The sequence below is a fragment of the Prionailurus bengalensis genome, chromosome X (genome assembly GCF_016509475.1).
Source record: "Prionailurus bengalensis isolate Pbe53 chromosome X, Fcat_Pben_1.1_paternal_pri, whole genome shotgun sequence".
In the NCBI taxonomy this organism is placed as follows: domain Eukaryota; kingdom Metazoa; phylum Chordata; class Mammalia; order Carnivora; family Felidae; genus Prionailurus; species Prionailurus bengalensis.
Window position 1 is genome coordinate 20,339,224 of NC_057361.1, and position 22,422 is coordinate 20,361,645.

The 22,422-nt window shown below is 38.7% G+C and overlaps 1 protein-coding gene across 1 annotated transcript; it reads left to right on the forward strand.

The window, feature by feature from the left end:
• The first annotated feature begins 4,102 nt into the window (after positions 1–4,102).
• On the forward strand, positions 4,103–22,194 carry EIF2S3 (eukaryotic translation initiation factor 2 subunit gamma). The gene is made up of 12 exons (XM_043570525.1): positions 4,103–4,473; positions 5,006–5,069; positions 6,959–7,086; positions 7,174–7,295; positions 8,688–8,782; positions 10,085–10,243; positions 11,674–11,808; positions 12,837–12,931; positions 13,490–13,634; positions 14,828–14,997; positions 15,399–15,571; positions 21,776–22,194. The coding sequence occupies exons 1-12, from the start codon at positions 4,405–4,407 to the stop codon at positions 21,837–21,839; spliced, it is 1,419 nt and encodes a 472-aa protein (XP_043426460.1). The 5' UTR covers positions 4,103–4,404; the 3' UTR covers positions 21,840–22,194.
• Positions 22,195–22,422: the final 228 nt, after the last annotated feature.

The window sequence follows — 22,422 nt, forward strand, 5'->3', positions numbered from 1 at the left end:
CAATAGTAGGGAGTCATCCAGGAAAAGATGGAGAACTGTCAAGGAGCCTGAGGAGTAGCGAGCGAGATAAGGGTAAAAGAGTGTGGTATGGCAAGCCAGATAGAAAAGTATTTATTGTAAGTTGTTTTAATTCCACTATCTATAAAAGATTAAATGAATGTCATCATTTTAATGAAATTTATCTACTTGGGAACACAATGTAGACAATGCCTCCTTGTAAATGAAAATGCTAGAAAGAACAAATTCCCTTCAAAGTTAATCATTTTTATGTTCTTTATGAGCCAATGAAAAGCAATACTATAGAAGCCTCAAGGTACAAGCCACATATTCATAAGCACAGCATTTCAGTAGATGTGCGCACACACACATACACACACACACATCCTAAGTGTGAGCGCCAGAGTTGAGGTGAGCGGGAGCCATGAAGAGCTGCTACATGGTGTTTGCGCAATGAAAGAAGTGAAAAAAACCCGCCTTCAGTAATTACTGTTGCCAGAAGCACAGCTTTAGGGTTTGAGTGTGGTTAAGGATAGAGACGGGATTGAAGCCAGGCTCTGAGGTTATTTATTGGTTCTAAAACGAAGTTCTTAAAAAAAGAAAAAAAAAAAACCAGTAATCGCACAGCTCTCTCCGGACAAACTGTCTTTGTCGATACAGGGCAGAGAGGGACTTTAGGTAAGTCAGTTCGGGCCGCCACAGTGCAGGGCGGTGGGAGCTGAAGGAGAAGCTGGGAAAGCATTACGTGAGCAACAGGGCTCAGGCCGAAGCACGGCTGAGCTTCATGCTTCCCAGGGACTTGAGAAGAGAGCAGCACTGTTTGGGTGAGGGGCATTAATTTAATGCTAAGTATAGGTGAGGCAGGATAGCCCTGTGATATTGAAGTCTCAATATCGTCAAGATGGTGAGTCTCCCTAAATTGGTCTACATATTCAAAGCAATCCATATCGAAAACCCAGCAGGCTCTTTGTTTTTCTTTTTTCTTTTTCTCTTCTTCTTCTTCTTCTTGGCAGAAATTGACAGGCTGTTTCTGAAATTTATATGGAAGTGCAAAAGCTCTAGAAGGGCCAAAACAGTTTTGAAAAATAACATAGTTCGAAGTCTTAATACTTTCCAATTTCAAAATGTACTATGAAACTACAGAAATCAAGACAGTGTGGTACTGGCTTAAGTTTGGACATGTAGATCAATGGAAAGGTGTTGAGAGTCCAAAAATATGGTCAATTGGTGGCCAATTGATTTTCTACAAAGATGCTAAGGCAATTCAATAGGGAAGGGAAATAGTGCTGGGACAATTGCATATCCACGTGTAAAAAGATGGAGTTAAAGCCTTCCCTCACACTATACACAAAAGTTAATTAAAAATATATCATAAGCTAAATATAAGAGCTAAAACTGTTAACCTTCAAGAAGAAAACCTAGGAGTAAATCTTTGTGAACTTGAGTTAGGTAAAGTGTTCTTAAATAATGATACCCACTGAATGATTCATGGAAGAAGAAACAAATTGGACTTAAAGTTAAAAACTTTTGCTCTGCAGAGTTACCATTAAGAAAATGAAAAGACAAGCAACAGACTGGAAGAAAACGTTTGCAAATCATGTATCTGAGACACACTTGTATCCAGAATATATAAAGAACTCTCGCAATTCAATAATAAAATAAGCAACCCAACTTAAGAATGGACGGGAATAGCTATTTTACCAAAGAAGAAATATGAATGGCTAATAAGTACATGAAAAGATGCTCAGCCTCATTAGTTATTAGAGAAATACAAATGAAAACCGCATCTACTAGAATGTCTAAAAACAAGAGACAGTATCAAGTATTGTTGAGGATGTGGAGAAACTGGAGCCCTCACACACTGCTGATAAGAACATAAAATGGTGCAGCTATCTTAGAAGAAAGTTTGGCTGCTCCACAAAATGTTGAACATAGATTTACCGTAGGACTCAGCAATTGCACAACTAGATCTTTGCCAAGAGAAATGAAAACATGTTTTCATAAAAACGTGTACAGAAACGTTCATATGAGCATTATTCCCAACAAAAACTTGTACACATATGTTCATGGTATTATTCAAAATAGCCCCAAATGCAAACAACCCAAATATCCATCACCTGGTGAAGGGATTGACAAAATGTGCTATGTCCATACCATGGCATTTACTCAGGAATAAAAAGGAATGAACAACGTGGAAGAACCTCAAAACCACTATGCTCAGCGAACAAGCCAGATGCGAAAGACTGCATATTGTATGATTTCATTTATATGAAATGTCCAGAAGTTGTCTGTAGAGACAAAGCCCATTAGTGGCTGCCGGCAGCCAGAGATGGAAATGGGGATTGACTGTAAATAGATACAAGGGATTTCTTTGGGGTGGCGGAAAATTCAAAAATCTGGGTTGTGGTTGCACAGCTCTGTAAATTTACTAAAAACCATTGAATTGTATACTTCAGATGAGTGAATTTCATAGTATGCAAATTTTATCTCAAAGCTGATTCTTTTATTTTTGAGAGAGAGAGAGAAAGAGACAGAGAGAGTCGAACGGGGGTGGGGCAGAGGGCGGGAGACACAGAATCTGAAGGAGACTCCATGCTCCGAGCTGTCAGCATAGAGTCCAACGTGGGGCTCGAACCCACGAACCATGAGATCACGACATGAGCTGAAGTTGGATGCTCAACGGACTAAGCCACCCAGGCACCCCTCAAAGGTGATTTTTTAAAAAGAGTATACTCGTAATTGCCTATGAATTCCAGCTCTGTTAGTTATAAACTGTGGGATTGTGGGCCCGTTATCTAATCTTTTGTGGACTCAGTTTGCTCACTTGTAAAGTGGGAATAATACCATCTACGTCGTCAGATTGTTGTGAAGGTTAAATAAAGTTAATACTTGTTGAGTCATTGCCAATATTTAACTGTACTGTAATTTTTTATGATTATTTTTTGTGACATTTCTACTTCCAGTGCAAGTTTCTGACAATGAAGCATATTATATTTATTATCAATGAATTTTATTTTTCATTCACATACCATAAGATTCACCCCTTTTAAGCCATACAATTCACTGGTTTTTAGTATATTCACAAAATTGTGCAACCATCACCCCTAGTTCAACGTTTTTTATTGAAGTATAGTTGGCATATAATAATGAGTTTAGGTGTACAACATAGTGATTCAATATTTCTACATTTTTATCACCTCAATGGGTTTTCTTAATTGGCTGATGTAACTATTCAGAATGTAAGAGAAATTCTAAATTTATAAACTTACAAATGTGTGAGTTCCTAAATGTAGGAACCAAATTCCTCCATTCAAACATAATACATTGTAGTCTCTACCATCACTTAACCAATCAATACATTTATTGAAATAGAACTTCCCATTTTAGGTAAACTGTTGTACCTAAAACGTATGTGATAGAATGCATATATTCCTTTTCATCGTAAGTATTCAATGAACACAGGTAATCTAGATTCTTATTCACCTCTCCTTAAATTTTTTGCTGGCTAAACATGAACACCTGTTCATGACGGAAAACTTGTAAAGTGTAGACATGAATGGAGGTAAACAATTACTCGACTTTTTGATACACCATAAAAAAAAAAAGGAAACTCCCAAAAGTCTTTAAATTTCAAAACACCGATTTAGTGGTAATCTTTCCATTAAGCAAGTGGGTTTTCCTGTATGAGCTTAAAAAAATAACCTCTTTGGGCGCCCTTACAATGCTGTGCAGTTTACAGCCACCACGGACCGCCTCCCAGGCCCTAGAAACCTGTGAGAACAAGTTAGGGACTTTGCTCTTGCCATCCCTGTGCCATGACCATTTCACCAAACCTCCGCGCGAGGGCGCCCTCCCCCCCACCCACCAGGTGACGCGTGGGGCCGTAAATGTGGCCAGCGTGGCCGTCACAGGAGAGCCGCACCCCCAGCCGATCTCGCCTTATTAAATTATGGAAATCGGTAAAGAAGGACAGCCCCACTGTCTGTCCCCACACCCCAAAGAACATTCCCAGGCTCCGGGAAACTCTTCCGGCCCTCCCCCCCTGGAACCGGAAATGGCTTCTCCCTCGCCAGCGCGCGCGGCGGTTACATCACCCGCCTAGCAAGGGAGGCGGGGGGTGTCTTATTATGGGGCTGCCCTCAGCGTTGCCTGCACAAATATGTATCAGGTCTGCGACGAATAGATTCCGAAACTTTGCCTCCTGGTTTATAGTCAGTCGGCCGGCAGGCACTGTGTAAACCCAAGCGGAGAGAAGTCCAAGCAGCGAGGCCCCGGCGGCACTGGCCAGCCTCCTTTCCCAGGCGTGGGCTCTAGTCGGCCTTCCCGCCTCCGCTTCCCCGCCCCTTACAAGGGGACCTGCGCTTGGTCAGGCAGCCACTGGTGCGACTTCCTTCCTCTCGGAGCAAGATGGCGGGGGGCGAGGCTGGCGTGACTCTGGGGCAGCCGCATCTTTCTCGCCAGGATCTCGCCACTTTGGTAAGGTTTCGTGCTGCAGGGATACGGAGGGAGCTCAGAAGTGAGTGACAGAGCCTCCCGGGAGGCGTTGAGATCAGGCAGTGCCGGGATGTCGGGAGCATGCATTAGGAGGGAGCCTTGGAGTCCGGCGCCCTGAGCTGAGCTCGCGCCGCCGGCTGTACCCCGGCAAGTCTGCGAGCTGTGCATGGGGGTGTAAGATTGTGGGATTTCGAGCCCCCCGAAGGATTCGGCTGGAAAGTGATGGTGTTAAATGTCACTAAGGCTTTTGTTTCTGAAGGTCTGGGGAGGGAGTATCTACATAGTCCTTAGCCCTAATACTGTCAAGTTGGGGGGGCCTCGGGCCTTCACATCTCCCAGAGTTGAGTTGTCTTCTCTAACGATGAAGGACTCTTAGGGCATCCCAGCCATCAGGACAGAAGATTGCTTTTTCAGGAAAAGCGCTTTGGAAGCTCTGTGGAGCAAATGTAAAATCAAAGGAAAGTTGTGATTGGTCTTATGTACAGCGACTTAAAATAAAAATGTTTGGTTGTAGGATGTTAGCAAGTTGACGCCACTTTCACACGAAGTTATCAGCAGACAAGCCACGATTAATATAGGTAAGATAAGAGTAACTTGGTGGGGTGCTTGGGTGGCTCTGTGGTTAAGCATCCGACTCTTGACTTTGGCTCAGGTCATGATCTAGCAGTTTGTGGGTTCCAGCCCCGCATCAGGCTCTGTGCTGACAGTGCAGAGCCTGCCTGGGATTCTCTCCCCTCCTCCCCCTCCTCCTCCTCCTCCTCCTTCTCCTTCTTATTCTCTCTCGCTCTAGCTCTCTCTGCCCCTCCCCCACTCGCACGTGCTCTCTTTCTCAGAATAAATAAACAAAGCCTTAGTCTCTTCTGACCTGACTTGTTTGATCTCGACAAGTAATTTTTTAACCTCTTCCTTTGTGTGATTACCTGAATTATATGAGGATACAGACTTTCAAGAAATAGACTTTGAGCCCTTATGAGCAAAGCACCTGTCAGATTTTGTGGGAAGCACATATTGTTCCTGCCTAGTTTACAGACTAGGTGAGAAGATACATATAAAAAGTTTAGTAGCATAAGGCAATATGTAGTCGTATGTATCAGAGGAATTGAAAATGTGGTGGTATTTGCCACACAGGGTTATTGCAAGGGCAGAATTTTTAAAAATTTTATTTGGTATATAAGCTGTTATTAAGTAGTTTCTCTCCCTGCCCATTGCCATCTAGAACTTTAGAGGAGAAGGTATGTTGACTGTCAAGTTAGAGTATCTGACAGCCTGTACAAACAGCACAATTAAATCTAGTTGAAAGTAAAGCTCTACCATCAGGTTATTAAAAAGTTATAAGATATATGTTACCCTTACTAGCATTACCATAATTAAACCTGGGTGGTTTGCTTGTTTTCATGGATTCTTTTTGGTTGTTTCAGGTTGTTTCATACCTGTTTACTTCACTCTGGATATACTGGAAAGTTTCTTAGTATATAGAATTTTATGTTCTTGTTGAGTGTTTATTTTTGTATTTAACCTAATTTTTTTTAAGTGTTAATTTTATTTATTTATTTTTAAAATTTATATCCAAATTAGTTAGCATGTAGTGAAACAATGATTTCAGGAGTAGATTCCTTAGTGCCCCTTACCCATATCCTATCCCCCCTCCCACAATCCCTCCCATAACCCTCAGTTTGTTCTCCATATTTATGAGTCTCTTCTCTTTTGTCCCCCTCCCTGTTTTTATATTATTTTTGTTTCCCTTCCCTTATGTTCATCTGTTTTGTCTCTTAAAGTCCTCATATGAGTGAAGTCATATGATTTTTGTCTTTCTCTGACTAATTTCACTTAGCGTAATACCCTCCAGTTCTATCCACGTAGTTGCAAATGGCAAAATTTCATTCTTTTTGATTGCCAACTAATACTCCATTGTGTATATATAGCACATCTTTATCCATTCATCCATAGATGGACATTTGCTCAAAGCTCTTTCCGTACTTTGGCTATTATTGATAGTGCTGCTATAAACACGGGGGTGCAAGTGTCCCTTTGAAACAGCACACCTGTATCCCGTGGATAAATGCCTAGTAGTGCAATTGCTGGGTCATAGGGTAGTGCTATTTTTAGTTTTTTGAGGAACTTTCATACTGTTTTCCACAGTGGCTGCACCAGCTTGCATTCCCAGAGTGTTTATTTCAGATGAAGGCAGTCTTTCATGTGATTAGAAACATAAGATGAATAGCTTTTACTATACTGACTGTAGTTTTTGAACAAGATTGTCTTTACATGGAAGGTTCATTTCAGACCTGTATCAGCATAAGGTTTGGGTAGAAAAGAATATGAAGGAGGAAAAACTGAAGTCACAGTTGGTTTTACATTGATATTTATAGGGAGTTACAGCTTTGGGTTTTCTCCTCTGATGCTATTTTGAAAAAGTATTTGGTATAATTGAATGCATATGAATTAATTTCTTGTACTTTGTCTGTAGGTACAATTGGTCATGTAGCTCATGGGAAATCCACAGTTGTAAAAGCTATTTCTGGAGTTCACACTGTCAGGTTCAAAAATGAACTAGAAAGAAATATTACGATCAAGCTTGGATATGCTAATGCTAAGGTGAGCTATGTATACTGTGGAACTAGAAATAACTTTGTTGAATGTGTACGCAACAAATTTGAATCTTTTTTTTGTTGGAACTTTTAGATTTATAAACTTGATGACCCAAGTTGTCCTCGGCCAGAATGTTATAGATCCTGTGGCAGTAGTACGCCCGATGAGTTTCCTACAGACATTCCAGGGACCAAAGGGAACTTCAAATTAGTCAGGTGAGCTCTTTCATGCTAAAAACACTTTATATGTCATATTCTGTTGTCTTCTGATTATCCTTTTTGAAGTATTTAACTGAGATATTAAATAATGAAACTGCTGAATGTTTTTGTTTTTATATTTTTTATTGTTTCTGTTGTCTATAATGACAGTAATTTGAAAAGTCAAGTATTTCAACCTCCATTTAGATACTTGAGTGCAAATTCTTCAAAGGAAAGGTATCACGCAAGCAGGTGGAAACACAGCTGTTTGGATTTAGGGGATGCTTTTTGCCAGGCTTCCTAAATTTCTTTTAAACAATGTTGTTTCTGTTTTTTAGATAGTGGATGAACAAAGCAATATTTAATTACCTCTCTTAAATACATGGTCTTGTTACCCATCTGTTTTCTGAATATGATTCATATCCTAGTTTTTTATCAGAGGATACAGACTTTTGCCTAGTGGTGTTAATGTGGGATTGGGAATGGCCCACAAGGAAATTTTAGATTGGGGCAAAGCTGGAACTAAGGAGAGATGAGAGTGAGGCTCTTGCTTTGGGCCCCAAATATAAGGGGAATATCCCCCCAAACACCTCAGTAATCAGGGTAAATAGTATTTTGGGACAGTGCTTTTTGAAATGAATGCAAAGAAATCTTAATAGAATGTTGTTTGTTTAAATTAGACAATTACAGATTTTTTTCTCTTCATTATCACTGTTTTTGGCTCATTGTGGCATTATTAGTTAATTTTGATACTTTGCTCATCATGGATTTTTTTGCATTAATTTTGTTTTAACAATCTTAAATTTAAATATTATTTATTTTGATTAGTGAGTTTTTTTGGCACCGTCTTAAACTTTGCACCTGAGGCAGATTCCTCCCTTGGCCTAACCCTAGTTCTGGTCCTTGATCAGAGATCACGTTTTTTTATAAATGGCCAAATTGTAAATATTTACAGCTTTGCAGACCATAGGTTCTCTGTGAAGAGGCTGCTCATCTCTGCTCTTGTGTTATGAAAGCAAATACAAATAATATGTGCTTGAGTGGGTATGGGGCAGGTTTGGCCTAAGGGCCTTAGTCGGCTAACCTCTGAGATCATGTCATCGTGAGCATACACTTTTTGGAAATAGTGATTCTGAATGAGTAGTATAGTTTTATTAAAATAGTACTGCTGTCTCTACTTCACATTGGCAGTTCCAGCTTTTCAAGGTGCTAGAGGAATTTTTGGCAAGTTATTCTTTCAGATGGCAGTGCCTGTTCTGTTAACACTGTTTTAGCTTTCAAATCAATGACATTTCCAGCATATACTCTGTGCCATACTCTATACCCTATTCCTTTTGATTGGATTTGGGAATTTCTGTCTGCGGAAATACGGATTGATCTTAGGACTTATTGTTACTTCTTAATTATTAGACACGTGTCCTTTGTTGATTGCCCCGGCCATGATATTTTGATGGCGACTATGCTGAACGGTGCAGCAGTGATGGATGCAGCCCTTCTGCTGATAGGTAAATACATCAAAGCTGCCTTGGACAGATCAGTGTGGAACGAATCCAGGGTGGGATATTGAAATGAGAACCAAGGCCATTAAGGGCCATTTCCATTACCTAAGGGTGACACCTGACAGGAGGTAACATGTCAGCTAGGATGCCATCCCTGCCTACCAGCTGTCACACGATAGTAAACAAGATCTGGGGCTGACAGGTGAATCCTTACAGTAGTATATATTTTGAAAAAGTCGATAGTGCATTTTTCCTGTCTAGATCACATGAAATGATTTCTTATTTTAGTTTTAAATTTAGTTATAAATGTGCTTTTTTTTTTTTTTTTTTTTTGGTCTGTGTGTCGTCCACTGCAATATTGACACATAGTGGTTTTATTTAGATGCAGATCTCCTAATAAGTGCTAAAGTGTAGACCTCATTGGGGTTTTCAAAGCTAGGGTTTCTTATGTGAGCTCTTAAGAGATTTCATTGATATGGAACATAATTTTTAAAAGCATGCCATGTATATACAGTACAGGACACCTGAACATCACTGCTTAGGGAAAATGATCAGTGGAGTGCACAACAAAACGTGCTCATTTCTATGTGATACACTGTTGGTTATCTTCATGTTTAGTGTTCTTCCCTCCCTTTGTTAGAGAGTACCCTTTGATGGTAGTTGAAATTCACAGAATGTAATAAGCGTCTTCCCTTCTGAATTACTCTCTGCCCCTCAGGAGCTGGACTGGGCCAAAACATCTCTAAGACTGAATAGAGCCAGAGGGCTATGACTTACCCTTGAACAAAAGCTAAGGGCAGACCCTAAATGCCAAACTTGTTGATTCCAAGCTTCTTGCTTAGGATCAGGGATGAGAGCCAAATGATTTGGAGGCTGTAATGAATGCAAGCACAGAGAGTGAAGCAAGGGCAAAAGGTGGACGCCTGGCAATAATAGTCAGGACTTTTGCCTTGAGTAAGGATAAGACCTGGACAAATTTTCTTTATTAGATGCCAGGCAAAAATTGTTTTGGTAGTAAAATAGACATAAAATAAAATTTACCATTTTAGCTGTTTAAACTGTACAACTCAGTGACATTAAGTACATTCACAGTGTTAGACGAGCATCACCATCTTCTAGTTCCAGAATATTTTCATTGCCCCAAAAGGAAAACCACATGCCCGTTAAGCAGTCACTGTGTACCGTATCCCTCCCTCTAGGGGTTGCCCTCCTGGCAACCATTTATCTGCTTTCTGTTCCTGTGGATTTGCCTGGTCTTAATATTTCCAGATGATTCTCATGGCATCTTTCTGATTCTTTGTCATCTAGCTGGTAATGAGTCTTGTCCTCAACCTCAGACATCTGAACACCTGGCTGCCATAGAAATCATGAAACTGAAGCATATTTTGATTCTACAAAATAAAATTGATTTGGTAAAAGAAAGTCAGGCTAAAGAGCAGTATGAACAGATCCTTGCATTTGTACAAGGTAAGAAGCCGTGATACTTAATAAATCTGTGAATTGTTTAGACACGTATATAGTCCAGATACAGATGTTAAATTACCTTTTACTATAATAGACTATCTGAAATAGAATACATTTATGGATTTTAAGCCTTCTTTCTCTCCCTAGTATTTGTTAGCCACCTAACACAACTAGTGAAATCTTTGTTTCTGAATTTAAGAAACTTGGTTTTAATGTTTATTTTTGAGAGAGAGCAAGCGAGTGAGCACGGGAGAGGGGCAGAGAGAAAAGGAGAGGATCTGAAGCAGACTCTGTGCTGACAGTAGAGAGCCTCATGTGGGGCTCGAACTTATGAACCATGAGATCATGACCTGAGCCGAAGTTGGATGCTTAGCTGACTGCGTCACCCAGGCGCCCCTGAAAATTTTTTTTATTGAAGTATAGTTGACCTCCTACTACATTAGTTTCAAGTGTACAACATAGTGATTCAACAGTTTCTACAATTTTATACATATGCAATGCTCCACGTAGTAAGTGGAGTCACCAACTGTCATCGCGCACAGTTCTTACATTATTACTGACTATATTCCCCATGCTGTACATTTCATCCCAGTGATTTTTTATTTTACAATTGGAAGGATAAACCAAAGTATATTTCTGCTGACTGAAAGTTAGAGCTGAAGTTTGTATCCTGGAAACTATCAGATTTAAAAAAAATAATAACTCACTTTAAAGAACAAAAGCATTTTTTTTTATACTTAGGTCTTATACTATTTATTCTTACCAGGTAGTTACTTTGATCATTGGAACTGACAATGATTTATTTAGTCTTTACAGTGTCTATTTCTCTAACAGCATGGTGTTTTTCATTTCACAGCAGACATGATGCATGTTGTTGACAATTCTCTCTTAGCCTTGTTGGTGGAAAGGTTGAGTTCCTGTGAACTCAGTTCTGTTGTTATGAAAAAGAATAAGTCCTTTTGATTAAAATCTAATTATGTTTGGTCCATTTCTTTGCCCAGCCTGTTTGACATATAATTAATAAGGAGGAAATATTTTATGAGCCAGTAGTCTTTGATTAGCACCGAGTCTGTAATTTTACTTTGACATTTATTGGGAGGTTAATTACATATTATTAGAAATCTTTCAACTAGTAAAGTGCTCTTTCCCAGGAGTGTTAGTATTTTATTCCTTTAGACAGTGTTATCACTTTTAGTATATTAAATATATATGTTAACATATTTTAGCAGTTTTTTTCTGTAAAGGAACTAGTGTTCATTTTCAGGAATAGAACAAACAATACTGCCACCTTTCTAAACAGAATTATCACTTTTATCCTATTGCTGGCATTTGTGGGGGGATGTTTAGGCATTTGTTTGAGCCATCTTAAGTGTTTCATGTAACATAGATGAAGTTCTGTTAAACTAAAGAATCTTAATCTGAATTTCCTATAGGTACAGTAGCAGAAGGAGCTCCTATTATTCCAATTTCCGCTCAGCTGAAATACAATATTGAAGTTGTCTGTGAGTACATAGTGAAGAAAATTCCAGTACCCCCAAGAGACTTTACTTCAGAACCCCGACTCATTGGTAAGTGACAGTATTTGTCTTTATATTCATTTTAGAGAGACAGAGCATGAGCAGCGGAAGAGGGCGAGGCAGAGAGGGAGACACAGAATCGGAAGCAGGCTCCAGGCTCTGAGCTGTCAGCACAGATCCCCACATGAAGCTCGAACCCATGAACCGTGAGATCATGAACTGAGCCGAAGTCGGACACTTTAACTGACTCAGCCACCCAGGCACCCCTGTCTTTAACTCTTAATTTGATCTTTTTCACATTAGTGATTTTCCTCTAAGGGTGTTTATTAATACTTTCTCTTTCTACAGATAATAAATTACCATCCTTATAAAAAAATTTTTTTAAGTTTATTTTGAGAGAGAGTATGAGCGTGAGTGGGGAGGAGCAGAGAGGGGGAGAGAGAATCCCAAGCAGGCTCTGCGTTGTCAGCACAGAGCCCAACATGGAACTAGATTCCATGAGCCGTGGGATCCCAGAACCTGAGCCAGAATCAAGAGTTGGACGCTTAACTGACGGAGCTGCCCAGGAGCTCCTCAAATATTGTTTTTTTTAATAACTGCGTGATATTCCATAGTATGGATGTACCATAATATGCCCCCTATCAATTAACTTTTAACTTATTTCCCCTTTTTTCATCATAAGTAAGGCTGCAATAAATGTAGGAGTAATAATAATAAATTTTGCATAAAGTCACCTCTGTGTGTATAAGAATTATGTGGCTGCTGTTTTATTTTTAAATTTTTTTTCTTTAAGATTTATTTATTTTTGAGAAAGAGAGACAGAGTGCGAATGGGGGAGGGGCAGAGAAAGGGAGACAGAATCCAAAGCAGGCTCCAGGCTCTGAGCTGTCAGCACAGAGCCTGAGGCGGGGCTTGAACACACATATGGTGAGATCCTGACCTAAGCTAAAGTCGGTGGCTTAACTGACTGAGCCACCCAGGCATCCCTGTGGCTGCTATTTTAGAAGTTAACTTAGGAAAGAACATTTCCTTTAAAGTTAAAACGAGCAGAATTGGCTTTAATTTGTTTTTTCTTTTAGTTATTAGGTCCTTTGATGTCAACAAACCTGGCTGTGAAGTTGATGACCTTAAGGGTGGTGTAGCTGGTGGTAGTATTCTAAAAGGAGTATTAAAGGTGAACTGGATTTTTATTGTCTTTGTTTTGTTTGTTTTTCCCTTGTCTTTTTTTTTAATGTTTATTTATTTTGAGAGAGAGATACTGAGATCTCGAGTAGGGGAAGGGCAGAGAGAGAGGGAGAGAGAATCCCAAGCAGGCTCCATGCTGTCATCGCAGAGCCTGATGTGAGCTCAGTCTCATGAATCAATAGATCATGACTTGAGCCAAAGTCCAGAGTCAGATGCTTAACTGATTGAGCTGTCTGGGAGCCCCTGTTTTTCTCTTGTTTTAATCATAAGGTGGATAGTATGGATACTCCAAACAGAAAGTACTATTTTCTGAGTATGGAGAGAGGTGTGGGTGGTATGTAGTTAGCAACAGTTGGATGAATGGTTCTGGTTTTGAAACTCTATGTCTGTTTTTTGTTTTGTTTTGTTTTGTTTTTTAATAGCAGTCTTTGACATAGAAAAAGAATTGCCTTTTCAGTTACGGGGTCTTCCTGTTAGGACTTTTGATATGTAAGTGGTAATTGTGTCATCCCAGAGTGATTCTAATTACAAACTTACATGTTTACAGGTGGGCCAAGAGATAGAAGTCAGACCTGGTATTGTTTCCAAAGATAGCGAAGGAAAACTCATGTGTAAACCAATCTTTTCGAAAATCGTGTCACTTTTTGCGGAGCATAATGATCTTCAGTATGCTGCTCCAGGAGGTCTTATTGGTAAGGATTTCTTTTCTTAACCTTACATTTTTAATTTGTGGTATTTTTCGTGGGAAAAGGAGTACCCAAAAAGGTGTATTGTAGATTTTTAATTGGGTATTTTAAATGATTGGGTTGGGGGAATGTTTGTGTGGTTAAGCTGTTGATTTTAGTTCATAAGATGGTTTCATGTGTTGATAAAAATTATTTTAAGCATAAAGAAGAATACATTTTGGTTTAGTATATAAAGGAATGCCTTTTAGCAATAAAGTAAATTTTATGACCCAGTGTTAAAATACCTAAGTATATTTTTTTGTCTACGCAGTTATGGCGGTAGAGAGTAGTTGTTTTTGTGTGTGTTTGCAAATGGAAAGTTACCCACAAATGTCACTTGAATCATGTCAGATCATATTTACTATGAGGTGAGACTAAAAAAATAACTCTGATTATATAGGAATTACCGAGATGATTTATGGATTTCCTGGTCCCTTACAACTTATTGTTATTACCAGATACCCAGAAAAAGATAAGATTTAGTAAGAATTAGACTTATTATACCTTTGGATTAAAGAAGAAATTGTTGGATAAAGAAGGAGTTTGTCTTTTGGTTCTCTGGTTTTTAGGTATATAGTTCATTTTTTTATTCTATCTTGTAATTAAGAGTTTATTGTATATAATTTAATGATAATGCTCATGTAGCCACCACCCAGCTTGAACAGTTGTCAATACTTTATCTTGATTCATCTTTATATCTTCTTCCTTCTCCTCATACACAGCTAAAGTATTTTGAAGTGGATCCTAGGAATCAGATAATGAAGTCATGAAGTTTTTTGTTTTTTTTTTTTTTCTTTTGATTAGCCTTCCAGGGGAGAATTGGCAGGCAAATATTCTATAAATTACTCATTATGAATTTTGTATCTTCTTACTCTTTATTAAGTGTAGCCACACTCACTTTTGAGTTAGGCTATCATCTCTATCCTTTGTTTAGAATTTAAATCAAATGACTTCCCAAAGGCCCAACGAATCCGTAGGTTTATGATTCTTTCTTCAGATAAGACATATTTTGTCATACCTATGTAGCTATTACATGAGTGTGGAAGTGTAAATGTGTGTTAAAACGTACAGGTGTTTGCTTTACTTGTTTGACTAAGTTTTGGGTAGACAGCTTAATGGGAAATAAAAAGTTGGACTTTATGTATCTTGTTTTATATCAGGAGTAGGAACAAAAATTGACCCCACTTTGTGCCGAGCTGACAGAATGGTGGGACAGGTACTTGGTGCAGTTGGAGCTTTACCAGAGATCTTCACAGAATTGGAAATCTCCTATTTCCTACTTAGACGGCTTCTAGGTGTACGCACTGAAGGAGACAAGAAAGCAGCAAAGGTAAGTGCTCTCTGTAATTCCTGTTTCAGAAAAGTGGCAGTGATGTTAAGACCAGTTTTGAGGTTCACTCTTTGACAGTTAACATGGGATTAAGAAAAAGAAAATGTGAGTAAATTTGATTTTCTACTTTCAGAAAGTCATTTATTGAGAACTTAGATATGGTCATCAGTTTAAAGTAAAAAAGCCAAAAAAAACCCAAGCAAAAATGTATGTCCCATATGTCAATGACATGAAACTGTTACTATCCGTATGATTTTGATTTTTAAAGTCTTAGGTTAAGTCAGCAGAGATGGACAGTTGCTGACATCTCTTGTTGGCAAGGATGTAGGAGAATAAGCATTCCTTTTTGGAAAGCATTTTCTTGATTTTAGGGTTTATTTTTCCCCGATTTACTTCCCTAGGTGCAAAAGCTGTCTAAGAATGAAGTGCTCATGGTGAACATAGGATCCCTGTCGACAGGAGGAAGAGTTAGTGCAGTTAAGGCCGATTTGGGCAAAATCGTTCTGACTAATCCTGTGTGCACAGAAGTAGGAGAAAAAATTGCTCTTAGCCGAAGAGTTGAGAAACACTGGCGGTAAGTTTATTAGCCTCTGTCACTAATAAAAAAGTCAGTTCCCTTAAGTTCTTGGTGGTGTATGTGCACACTTTACCTTGAACATAACAGTTATTGAGGCCGTAGCTCAGCTCTTCTTTTGGATGGCTTTGAAATCTTTATCTCTAGCCCTGATCTGTGATACACACGACCTATGAAAGAAACCGGTGAATTTAGATTCAGTGTTTCTCTTATCTTTGGCTTTTTAAAACATTTTATTTGGAGATAATTTCAAACTTAACAAGAAAATTGCAAGAATTGCACATAACCTCCTGTATTCCCTTTTCCCAGACACACCGTTTATTTTTACATATGCGTGTAAGTACTCTTCTATATGTATATACTTTTTGCTCAACTGTTTGACGAGCAGGTTGTATGTATCATACCTCTTGATCTCTTAACAGTTGGTGTATATTTCCTAAAAACATGGACATTCTCTTATATAATTGCTTCAAGAAGTTAGCATTGATAAATTACTGAAATCTACAGTCACTAATCCAGTTATACGGCTTTTCCCAATAATGTCTTCTAGTCCCTTCATTCTAGGCTCATGCATTGTATTAGTTATCATGTCTCTTTGATCTCTAATCGGAAACTTTCTCAGCTTTTCTTTGTCTTACTTGACATAGACTATTTTGAAGAATATAAGCTGGTTTTTTAAACTCTTCCTCACTTTATCTGAAACTTCTTAAGATGAGATTCAGGTTATGTACTCTTGGCTGGAATACTTTATATAGTTGGTGATGCCTCCTCAGGGAATCATAGCCAGAGGCACATGAGATCTGATTGCTCCTCCTTGTTAAGGTTAATTTTGATTATGCAAGTAAGGTTTTGTTCCAATTTTCTATATAGTTACTCTTTTTTTTTTTAACTTTTTAAAAAATAATTTTTTTATTTTTGACAGAGTGCGTGTGGGGGAGGGGCAGAGAGAGAGAGAGGAAGACACAGAATCTGAAGCAGGCTCCAGGTTCCAAGCTGTTAGCACAGAGCCCAACATGGGGCTCGAACCCACGAACCGTGAGATCATGACCTGAGCCAAAGTCAGACATTCATCCAACCTAGCTACCTAGGCGCCCCCTATAGTTACTCTTTTTACCTATGCACCTCATTTTGTGGGAAGACTAGTTGAGACTATGTGATTAGTCTTCTCTTCATCCACTGATGATTCTTGTCTGAATTGAACTTGATTATGTTATTAAAATGATGACATCCCTCCTCCAAACCTGCCACTTCTCATTTATTATTCTTCCCTATTATTTACTTAAGTAGTTATAATTTAGATTCGTGGAGTCCTATTTTATTCAGTAGGTTATGATTCATTACTGTCCTTATTTATTTTGATACCCAAATTGTTCAGGATTCATCCAGTAGAGACTCTTGAGGCTGGCTCCTGTGTCCTTTTGATACGTCCCCACCTTTTTTTTTTTTTTTAATAGTTCCTTACTTTCTGGCACAAAATGTTCCAAACTCCTCTCATACCTCCCATGCTCCAGTTTTAGAATTGGCCGTTTTTCCAAGCCTGGTTTCTTTTAGTGGGAAATGGTATTTAGAAATGAAGATGTAGGTGCCAGGTGTGTTCATTGTTCCTAGGGTGCTATTCCTTCTAGGTCTTTTGAGTGGATAGAGCTAGGAAACACAACACATCTTAGACTTCTCTTTGCTTTTAGTTACCTGGTTAGTTACTGCAACTACCCTTCCTATTCTTTGTGACCTCATTATATCCCTATAGCCATTCTTTCACACCTAAAAGTTACTGCCAAAGATTCCTAATTTACCTCTTCCTTTGTTAGTTAAGAATTCGGTCAAAATTAATCTTCCTAAAACATCTTTATTATGACATGTTCAATAATTTTCAGTAGCTTCTCATTACTTTATGATATTCAGGACCTTTCTGGAAGCCTACTTCAATGCATTTTATGTTTCTTCCTTCTTTGTCTCATATAAACCCTCTAAATTACATTGTTCTGTGTCCTCATTGTTGTCATAATTATTCATATCTTTGGCTGCCTGTTTTTTCCTCAGTGCTTACTTCCCTTATTAAGGCTTTCCTGATACCGTGCCCCATGAAGGTTTCTCATCACTTATTGTTCAGAAAATCGATCTGAATCATTATTCTCTAATTGAGACAGAGTTTAACTTTTGGTTGAATTTTAAGTAAATAATCCTGCTTTGTGGTGATTTATGTCATTTGATTTTATTCTTTGGTATGATTATACTATTTGCTATTATAGACATACTGATTTCCAGGGTATTTTAAAATAGGCTTAAATAGTAAACTTTGAAAAACTCACAGCATGGAGTGTATTAGTCTCAGAATGGTACAGTTCCTAGATCAGAATAGATTTAAAATAAAAGGATTTTTTTGTGTCTGCCCACTAATCCTTTAACAGATTTCTGTCCAAATGAAACTTTAGATTTTGCTTAAAAATTAGCAAGACTCCACCAGAAAACTGTTACAACTAGTAACAAATGGGGGCGCCTAGGTGGCTCAGTCAGTTAAATGTCTGACTTCGGCTCAGTCATGATTTCATGGTTTGTGGGTTCGAACCCCACCTCAGGCTCTGTGCTGATGGCTCAGAGCCTGGAGCCTGCTTCAGATTCTGTGTCTCCCTCTCTCTCTGCCCCTCCCCTGCTTGCCCTCTGTCTCTCTCTCTCAAAAATAAATAAACGTTGAAAAAAAATTTAGGGGCACCTGGGTGTGTCAGTTGGTTAAGCATCCGACTTCTGCTCAGGTCATGATCTCACATCTCATATGTTCGAGCCCCACATCGGGCTCTGTGCTCACAGCTCAGAACTTGGAGCTTGCTTCACATTCTCTGTCCCCATCTCTCTGCCCTCCCCTGTTCACTCTGTGTCTCTGTCTCTCAAAAATAAATAAACATTAAAATCCTATTTACATTGCCCCAAAAAGAATAAAATACCTGGGAATAAATTTAACCAAGGAAGACCTATACTCTGAAAACTGTAAGACTTTGGTGAGAGAAAGTGAAGACAACACAAATAAATGGAAAGATATACCATGCTTATGAATTGGAAAAATTACTATTTACAGAAAAAAATTTAACGTTTATTTATTTTTTAATGTTTATTTTTGAGAGAGAGAGACAGCAGGGGAGGGGCAGAGAGAGAGGGAGACACAGAATCTGAAGCAGGCTCCAGGCTCTGAGCTGTCAGCACAGAACCCTATACGTGACTTGAACTCACAAACTGAGATCATGACCTGAGCCCAAGTCGGGCACTTAATCAACTGAGCTAACCGTGTGCCCCTGTGCTTATTTTTGAAGGAGAGAGAGACCATGTGTGACTGTGGGAGGGGCAGAGAGAGAGGGAGACAAAGAATCTGAAGCAGGCTCTAGGCTCTGAGCTGTCAGCACAGAGCCCGACACGGGGCTCAAACCCAGGAACCTTGAGATCATGACCTGAGCCCCAGTCGGCCACTTAACCGACTGAGCAACCCAGGCTTCCCTTCCTTGGATTGGAAGAATTACTATTAAAATGTCGATACTGTCCAAAGCAATCTACAGATTCAGTGCAATTTCTATCAAAATACCATAGCATTGGGTTGCCTGGGTGGCTCAGTCGGTTAAGCGTCTGACTCTTGATTTTGACTCAGGTCATAATCTCACAGTTCATGGGATCAAGCTCCATCTGTGTAGGGCTGTTAGCACAGAGCCTCCTTTGGATTCTCTCTCTCTTCCTCCCTCCCCTTGCTTGTATGCTCGCTCTCGCTTTCTCAAAATAAATTTAAAAAATACCTTATCATTTTTCATAGAACTAGAACACACAATCCGAAGATTTGTATGGACCCACAAAAAATTCCGAATAGCCAGAGTAGTCTTGAGAAAGAAGTATAAAGCTGGAGATATCACAATTCCAGATTTCAAGCTATACTGCAAAGCTGTCGTAATCAAAACAGTATGGTACTGGCACAAAAATAGACACATAGACGAATGGAACAAGATAGCCAAGAAGTAAACCCTCACTTAAGTGGTAAATTAATCTATGACAGAGAAGGCAGGAATACACAGTGCGGAAAAAAGGGTCTCTTCAATAAATTGTGGTGGGATAACTGAACTACACACAAAAGAATGAAACTGGACCACTTTTTTATGGTTTAAATAATACAAAGATAAATTCAAAACGGATTAAAGACCCAAAACCACAAAACTTAAAACATACTAACCTTTGATATTAGCCTTAGCAACATATTTATGGTATGTCTCCTCAGGCAAGGGAAGCAGAAGCAAAAATAAACTATTGGGACTATACCAAAATAGAAAGCTTTTGCACAATAAAAGAAATCAACAAAATGAAAAGACAACCTACTGATTGGGAGAAGGTATTTGCAAATGATAGCTCCATTGAAGGGTTAATATTCAAAATATATGAAGAACTTGTACAACTCAACACTGAAAAACCCCAAACAATTCAAGTAAAAAATGGGCATCTGAATAGACATTTTTCCAAAGGCATACCGATTATCAACAAACACCTGAAGAATGTTCAATATCACTCATCATCAAGGAGATGCAAATCAAAACCACAATGAGATATCACCTTACATTACTCAGAATGGCTAGTATGAAAAAGACAAGTGTTTGGCAAGGATGTGGAGGAAAGGGAACCTTCATGCATGTTTGTGGGAATGTAAGTTGGTGGCAGATACCGTGGAAAACATTATGGAAGTTCATCAAAAATTTAAAAATACCAGTAGTTCCACTACTGGGTATTTACCCCCCCAAAAATGAAAACACTAATTTGAAAAGGTACACCCCTATGTTCATTGCAGTGTTATTTACAGTAGCCAAGTGTCCATCCATAGATGATTGGATAAAGTAGATGTGGTATATGTACACAACAGAATATTACTCAGCCCAAAAAATATTTAAATCTTGTCATTTGTGGCAAAATGGATGGAGCTAGAGGCTATTACACTAAGTTAAATAAGAGAAAGACAAATATTATTACTTTTAAATGTTACTCATTTTTTGAGAGGCAAAGTTGGGAAAGGGCAGAGAGGGAGACACAGAATCCAAAGCAGGCTCCAGCACAGAGCCTGATGTGGGGCTCAAACCCACGAACCGCGAGATCATGACCTGAGCCTCAGTCAGACGCTTGACCGACTGAGCCACCCCGGTGCCCTGAGAAAGACAAATACTATATGCTTTCACTTGTATGTGGAATCTAAAAAAACAAAACAAGCAGGCTCATGAATACAGGGACAGATTGATTTCTGGTGGTGGAGTGAGGTGGGTAGGGGGATGGGTGCAATAGGTAAAGGGGATTAAGGCTTCCAGTTATAAAATAAGTAAGTTCTGGAGATGAAAAGTAACAATTGAAGGAGCATGGTCAATAATAGAATGTTGTGTGGCACCAGATGGGGAGTACACTTAATGGTAAGCATTGAGTAATACAGAGAATTGTCCAATCGCTATATTGTATACCTGAAACCGATACAATATTGTATACCAACTATACTTCAATAATAAAAGTATTTAAAAATCAAATTTAATTTAGCAAGTGTGTTAATATTTTTAAATGAGAACATCTGAATGATTTACATTCTTTAGAATTGTGGTTTTACCCCATGAGATGGGTTTTGTTCTAGAAGCTATTGCTGAGGTAACAATCCAGCCTACTCATTGATTAGAGAAAACACCAAAAGGGAGCAGAGGTTCCTCTGCTACTGAGAGTAATCTGCTACAGACTATATATTCTGCTTCCTCTCTAAGTTTTCTTTACCAGCCAAGGTCATGCTAAATCCTTTGTGATCTGTCGAGTGCTGTGAATAGTAAAAAAGCATTTTTTCAATGAGGAAAGGATAGAGAATGAGATATTTTAGAAAATCAGGCTGTGGTAGATTGTGTATCAGCATGAATACTTTGGTGGACTAGACTGGTGGTTCTGGAGGGATTAGTGTATCCCTTTATTCTAGGGATAGAATAAAGACAAGCATATTTGTAGTAGCAACTTTTTGTTTGCTTTTTTTGGTCATTTATTATCGCTGGAGCCCATCTTTGTGAGCCTGAGAATCTACGAAGATAGTGTGAGCTTTTTTAATGGAGCGCAGGTTTTGGAAACATTCAGAGCAGATAGGCAAGTAAAACCACTTACGTCATATGATTGTGTGGTAATGATAATGAAAGAGGTGTAAAATTCATGATTTAAAAATTTTGTTTTTTGCAGTTTAATTGGCTGGGGCCAAATAAGAAGAGGAGTGACGATCAAGCCAACAGTAGATGATGACTGAAGAATTCCGGTTAAATAATACATTTGGATGGAATCAGAATATGTCTTTACAACCTAGGGGTATATTTTCATAGCAGTACTGGGAAATTAATTTCACAGCTCATTACCTTAGTGGCAGCTCTAAGGTTCTCATTTTTTGGTCATGAAAATTTAACCTCTACTGCTAAATTAGGATCTACAATAAATGTAAAAATTGGCATAATGTTGAATTGAATCTACATTTTAGCAGAAATTAATCATTCCCAAATAATGTCTAATTTATACGTGATCGCAGGTTTGAAATGAAATTGCTACAACCAGCCTTTGCTGTAGCACACATACCAAGAAACCTGTTTGAAATAAAGGTTTTCTTCTTATTTTGCATGATTCATCTTTGAATAGTTCCAGGCTTGAAGAACTGCTATACCAAGTAAAAACTTGAAGGCACAAATTCTTGGAAACCAGCTTTCCTTTGCCCCATATTTAATGTTGCTTTATGTTTGAAACTGTGAGTGAAAAGGAAATTAATAAAATATTACCCTTTAGATCATAGGAGCCCATTCTCCTGGACGCACCTTTCCATCCCCTTCCTCGTTTCCTTAACT

Coding starts and splice junctions, on each gene's coding strand:
- EIF2S3 (XM_043570525.1), top strand. CDS start 4,405: ATGGCGGGGGGCGAGGCTGGCGTGACTCTGGGGCAGCCGCATCTTTCT. Junction 7,087..7,173: donor TTGGATATGCTAATGCTAAG/GTGAGCTATGTA, acceptor TGGAACTTTTAG/ATTTATAAACTTGATGACCC. Junction 10,244..11,673: donor GATCCTTGCATTTGTACAAG/GTAAGAAGCCGT, acceptor AATTTCCTATAG/GTACAGTAGCAGAAGGAGCT.